Source organism: Lissotriton helveticus, chromosome 1_1 (assembly GCF_964261635.1).
Source record: "Lissotriton helveticus chromosome 1_1, aLisHel1.1, whole genome shotgun sequence".
In the NCBI taxonomy this organism is placed as follows: Eukaryota; Metazoa; Chordata; class Amphibia; order Caudata; family Salamandridae; genus Lissotriton; species Lissotriton helveticus.
This window is the reverse complement of record NC_136057.1, coordinates 472,895,187-472,900,972: the sequence shown is the minus strand read 5'-3', so window position 1 is coordinate 472,900,972 and position 5,786 is coordinate 472,895,187. Positions and strand designations below refer to the sequence as shown.

The 5,786-nt window shown below is 48.3% G+C and overlaps 1 protein-coding gene across 1 annotated transcript; it reads right to left on the bottom strand.

Moving 5' to 3' along the window:
* Nucleotides 1-233: 233 nt before the first annotated feature.
* Nucleotides 234-4,885, bottom strand: LOC144762423 (uncharacterized). Its single transcript, XM_078647606.1, has 5 exons — nt 4,779-4,885; nt 2,664-2,763; nt 2,450-2,548; nt 2,169-2,309; nt 234-1,987 (listed from the first exon to the last, which is right to left on the bottom strand). The coding sequence occupies exons 1-5, from the start codon at nt 4,830-4,832 to the stop codon at nt 234-236; spliced, it is 2,148 nt and encodes a 715-aa protein (XP_078503732.1). The 5' UTR covers nt 4,833-4,885.
* Nucleotides 4,886-5,786: the final 901 nt, after the last annotated feature.

Sequence of the window (5,786 nt, the reverse complement as noted above, 5' to 3'; positions counted from 1 at the left end):
GGTTTATATGTTTCAGGAGCTGTTCTTGAAACTATGGGCCCTTGTTTGAAGGGGTCGAGGGAAACAGATGTTTCTTGTTTGAAGGGTTGTGAGGCATCAGATGTACGCTGCTTGAGCAGTCTTAAGAAGCGTGCAGACTTTGTCACTAACCTCTGGACCTTACGGGTATATTTTGGGGGCCTCTTATGAGCACCACTGGCTGTGGGGGTCTTTAGGGGCCGGTGTTGCCATAGTCACGCCCGTATAGCATGTATGTCTGCCACAGCCGCCTGACACTCCTGGATGATCACTTTTTTACACACCCCAACCCTTTCCACGATCTTCTGATGGGCCATACTTGTGTACAGGGGCTTGTTCACCCCCACCACCCATTTTAGGTTTGCGGCGAGCGCCTGGCGTTTTAGTTTTCGAACAGCCATCTGCATCTCTTTTACATGACCCGCAAATACCTCATATGTGTTTACAGACCCCTCTTGCGCCTGCTTAGAGGGCCCCACCTTGCGAGGCATTATAAATGGCTGCAACGTCTTAGGACCATCTATACTGCTAACAGCCTTAGCACCATTCTGTAAAGCCTGTTCCGATAGTGTTCTAGAAATAGGACCCCCCGGCGAACGCCCTGGTGCGGACAGGAATGGAACATTGCAAACTTTGTATGGAAAAAGCGGCTGTACCCCCTGGGCCCCCGTGGTCTTGTCATCCACACTTATTGCTGAGGGCTGTGTGGGGCTTACGACGGCCGCGGGGCTGGACCCGGGACTGTACACGTGGCTGGCAGCGGGGCTGGACACAGGCCTGTACACGGGGCTGGCAGGTGGGCTGGACGCGGGACTGGACACGGGGCTGGGCGCGGGGCTGGCAGCAGGGCTGGTGGGGTCGTATGCCCCCGGAGGGGTACTAGGGGACAATGGGTATGAGGATTGTGAGGAGCTGTCGTTATAATCAGGGGTCCTAGCTGAAATGCCTGTGTCAGGGTGTGCTGACCTGTTAGCTGGGTTCTGTAAACCCGCTGTGCTCAAAGACCCCTGGGACACCGCTTCAGGGGTTCTACCTAGGCTGTCTACCACCCCCCTAATCAGCTCAAGAGCTGGGGTGTTCACGATAGAAGGCCCTTCTAGGGGTTGCGTGTTATTACCCGTTGAGACCCTAGGCTGTGCCTGAACACTTACAACCGGCTTTGGGGGCTGCTCAGGGGCGTGTACCTCTACATGTACAGTTATTTTATTTGGTACTGTCTGGGGTTTCAGGATGCTGGATGGATCCAGCGTTGCATTATGGTTGCTGAGGGACGCTGCTATCTGTAGCTTAGGGACCCCCGGTTTCAGCTTCAGATGTTTTCTTGAGAGGCGCGATGTTTTAGGGGGCTGTGGCGGCGCCATCTCTTCTACATCCACAGCTACAACTACCGCCTCCTTGGGGCTCACGGGTGTATAGGCCTCATTCAAAGGTTTAACAGTCTTTTTTACAGATAGGTCTAAGGGGCTATCATGGGGTTCAGGGGTCCTAGGTTTCTTCTTCTCGGGGCTTAAGGGCTTTGCCTGGACCTCTGGGAGCATCGGAGCCGTCTTCTTTAAGTTTAAGGGTTCTGCTTGGGGCTCTGTGAATACCTTGGAGGACTTCACACGTTTTAAAGGGTTGGGAAGGTTCTCTGAGTCCTTATGTTTCTTCTTAAGGGCGGCAGTGATTGAGACACCTTTCCCTTTTGATACGCTGAGAGGGCCCAGACCCACTGTAGCTGTTTTACACAGACCCTGCCCTGTGTTATCTGTGTTTGTCAAGACTCCGCCAGTGCTGACTCCACCCCTGTGCAGAATAGATTGGTGTAGAGGATTGTTCATCATGTTTGGTGTGTAGTGCGCGGAGACTTTTTCGTGGCGTACACGCCTACTCACACCTTTTGTAGCGCTTCTGTTGTTCTGGACGGTTGCTGTTATGTCCCTTAAGGGCTGCGCCGACCTCTCTTCAGCAGCATGTTTCTGAGCCGCTTCTAAAATATAAACAGAAAAAATATATATGTTAGAGAAAGTATAAAAAGAACACACACACACACAATCCTAAGTTCTACACCGCCGCCTTTTTATATAGGCCTTGCTACAAGTCGTTGTACCCTTCTGCTTGAGAGTCTGTAACACCGATAGTACTTTTCACACCCTTTGTAACAAACACACCTGATAGAGGTCTTTTTGCAACTCCTTTCTTTGACGGTGGTCCCACTTTAGAAGGTAAAGCTTTCCTCTTCAAAGGGCTTTCTTTTGATTCTCGCGATGCCTCTTGTACCTCGACGCCGTTCGGGCATAACGTGGGGGTGCCTGTAAAGAAAAAATAATACCCCGCCTTAGTCATATTTCTGAGGAGTCCCACTATACACCATCAGGGTCAGGACTGTGGCCTACCCCTCCAACTCCCCAGCGTCTTAGACAGTTTAAAATAACAGGGGCTTTTTAATTACATGTAGGAACTGAAGTGTTTTGCACACTGTTCAGAGCGTCTTGAGCCTCGATGTACTCCATAAGCTCGTCAAAAGCTTGTTGTAGGTCAGGGTCATAAGCTGTAAAAGCATACATACATGAGAGCCCATTAGAAAAAGAGAACTTCTGAGAGACTGGTGTACAAAACTACGTAGAACTACATAACTCTAAATATATATATATATATATATATACCTGGCTGTGGGGTCGACAGGTGACCAGCGTTGCTAGTTATTACAGCTGGGTCCAGCGCCGGGGGCACATTGGTGACGGTTGCATTTGCAGGGTCTTGCATCTGTATTAAACATTAAATTAAAAAAAGAAATAAAAACGGTTTTAGTAAACGCTTACAGCGGCAAAGCATGTATTGTAATAGTTATGCACCCTTGGGGATAGCGTTAGCAAACATTTTAAAATAAATAGAAGCACCCTACGCCATATCCTGTAATTCTGGGTACATGACTTAATGTACCACCAACATCCTACCTTGCGACCATTGCGCCTAAGTGCTGGGCACTCTTTTGTAACATGTACACGCCTCTTTTCTCTTGTAACACCCTGCTTGCGCCCCTCTTGATTACGCCACATTGTCTACCACGTATTGCAGTATTATACCTCTACCTGTAACCTGCACACATTGCACTTTTTTTTCCTCATGTAATGCCCCGTTTGATAACGCCTGTATTTTGTTTGCTCACCATTGAATTTTTTTGTCCATGTAACTTATCGCCTGCTCTTGTAATTTGCGCTAACAACCAGTATTTTTTTCTGTTTGTATCTTTTATGTAACACCTGTAATTCTTAGACCTTATGTTTTACATAAGGCTCTTGTGTAAAGCGCTTTGACACATTCCAATGCTAACTCTCAGTCTCACATATATTGCAGTATTATACCTCTATATTTTATTTTGTACGCTTTTTGTAACCTGCACACGTCACTTTTTCCGCCTGCAATGCATCGTTTGCTACCTCTTGTATTTTGTTGACTCACGATTGTCACTTTTGTAATGCACCGTTTACTACCTCTTATACTCTGTTGGCGCACAATTGTAATTTTGCTTCATTTAATGTAAAGTTTGCCTTTGTATTTTGCTCACTTGTAATGTTCTCATGTAGCAGTTCTGTTCCTATTGTGAAGCGCTCTAACACCTTCGTGTTCGCGCTATCTCTCAATAAATAAAATAAAAAAACACACACCGGGCCTGCAGGCTTGGCCCGCCCCTTCAGTGATGTCACCAGCTCATCACTGGTGGGGGCGGCCCTAACCCTGCAGCCCCGGAGAAGCTCACGCCGCCATGCTGCCGCTGCTGGATCCACGTGGGGCCATGGGAAAATGCCCACAGGACCCCTCACAGCACCAAGGACACCGGAGTCCGCCCCCCAGAGTCCCCCGAGCAGCGCCCCGATGCAAGCGGGCTCGGGGATATATTTTAAAAAACGGCCCAATTATGCACACGGGCTCCGGAGCCCCACCGGGCACCCGGAGCCCGCCCCCTAGAGCCCCCGAGCAGCACCATGGTGAAGCGGTCTCGGGGCATTTTATTTTAAATAAGAACGGCCACGGAGGCCCTGGGACACCGGGAGACCGGCACCCCGAGCAGCGCCATGGTGAAGCGGTCTCGGGGCATTGTTTTAAAAATAACGCTGCACTAGGGACCCAGAGACCCCCAGGACACCCAGAGACAGCCCCATAACACCCCAAAGGACTATGGCGACCCACCAGGAGCCCCCCCTCGACAACTGGCCCCCGGGTTTATTTATTTTTTAAATACAAGGCCCTCAGGACCCCACCAAGGAGCAGCAAGGACCCCCGGAGCCCCCCTGGACCCCTCCAACTCTCTACAGCGGTTTGGTGAGTGCAACAAGGCATTATTTATTTTTAATTATATGCCATGTATATTATTTAAAGCCCCTATGGTACCGTTACAGTGTAGTTAAATGTTTCTATGAACTGTAAAATGCACGTTTCCCCTCTGCATGTACCCTCCTAAGACCTACAACATTATGCCCTTAAATAAAAAAACGCCTGCAAACTCTGCGCCATCCCCCACAACACCACCCCTATTAACATTAATTGTCTACACACATAGCTTTAAACTCAAACCTTCAACACAGCCTTTATTCATTTTAAATACATTTACATTTCACGTCTTGTAAAAAACTTCATTGGCACCTTTATTCACATTAAACACAACACATCGCCTTAAACATTAACAGTTTACAAAGTACTCTTTAGCATTTTCAAAACTACAGTTTTGTATACTTTTAACACCACATAAACATACATCCTTGCGCCCATGCTTTATTTACCTTCTCTACATGTTCACAGGCGGCGTCAATCTGGGAAAAGTTGCTCGGGTCCATTCTTGCCTTTAAGTTCCAAGGGTTGGCGCTGTGACTCCAAGACAGTCCACTTGCTCCCCAAGGGTGTTGAAGGGCTTGTTGGTGAAGAAATACTCAAAGTGCAACAAAAAAAAAAAAAAGCAATCCACAGCAGTCGCTCCCAGAAGTTTTTTGAATGGGTGTTTGACAGTGTTCCATGAGGGGCCTTTTTATACCTGTCCATGCATGCTAATTAGAAGCCCCCACACCCCTTATGACTTGAGGGGGTTTAGAACAATGTCTTGGGGTCTTTGGATGGGAACTTTTTTTCTATGCTTGCACAGTTTACGCTGTATACATCTGTTACTTACATTCATGGCTTATCTTGGGGAAGAGAGACCCCCGGGAACCGACCTTTGCCCCATCACTAAACCCATCACATGTCATCTTTCCAGCCAGAGTCATCAAGTCCTGGCCTAAACTGTCACAATTCCGGCCAGCATGTCCAGTTTCGACCCTGGGGCTTTGGAGGTGTGTGAATTACGTCAGAGCACTTAGCCTTCTGCTTCAGGTTCTCATGGGAAGACTTGCCATGACATCTGTCTTTTTCACCTTGCACCGTTTACGCTGTATACATCTGTTACTTACATTCATGGCTTATCTTGGGGAAGAGTAGGGTGCTTGGGGCCATATTTTAAAATGGCTTATCTTGGGAAGTAGAGACCCCCTGGAACCGACCTTTGGCCCATCACTAAACCCATCACATGTCATCTTTCCAGCCAGAGTCATCAAGTCGTGGCCTAAACTGTCACAATTCCGGCCAGCATGTCCAGTTTCGACCCTGGGGCTTTGGAGGTGTGTGAATTACGGCCGAGCACTTAGCATCCTATTTCAGGTTCTCATGGGGAAACCTTGCCATGACATCTGTCTTTTTCAACATCTCAAAGCTCAGGGTGGCTGAACATGGCTTGTGCTTTTTAAAACACACTATGGGTT

Coding starts and splice junctions, on each gene's coding strand:
- LOC144762423 (XM_078647606.1), bottom strand. CDS start 4,832: ATGGACCCGAGCAACTTTTCCCAGATTGACGCCGCCTGTGAACATGTA. Junction 2,764..4,778: donor CCTGTGAACATGTAGAGAAG/GTAAATAAAGCA, acceptor TGTTTAATACAG/ATGCAAGACCCTGCAAATGC. Junction 1,988..2,168: donor TGCAAAAAGACCTCTATCAG/GTGTGTTTGTTA, acceptor TTTATATTTTAG/AAGCGGCTCAGAAACATGCT.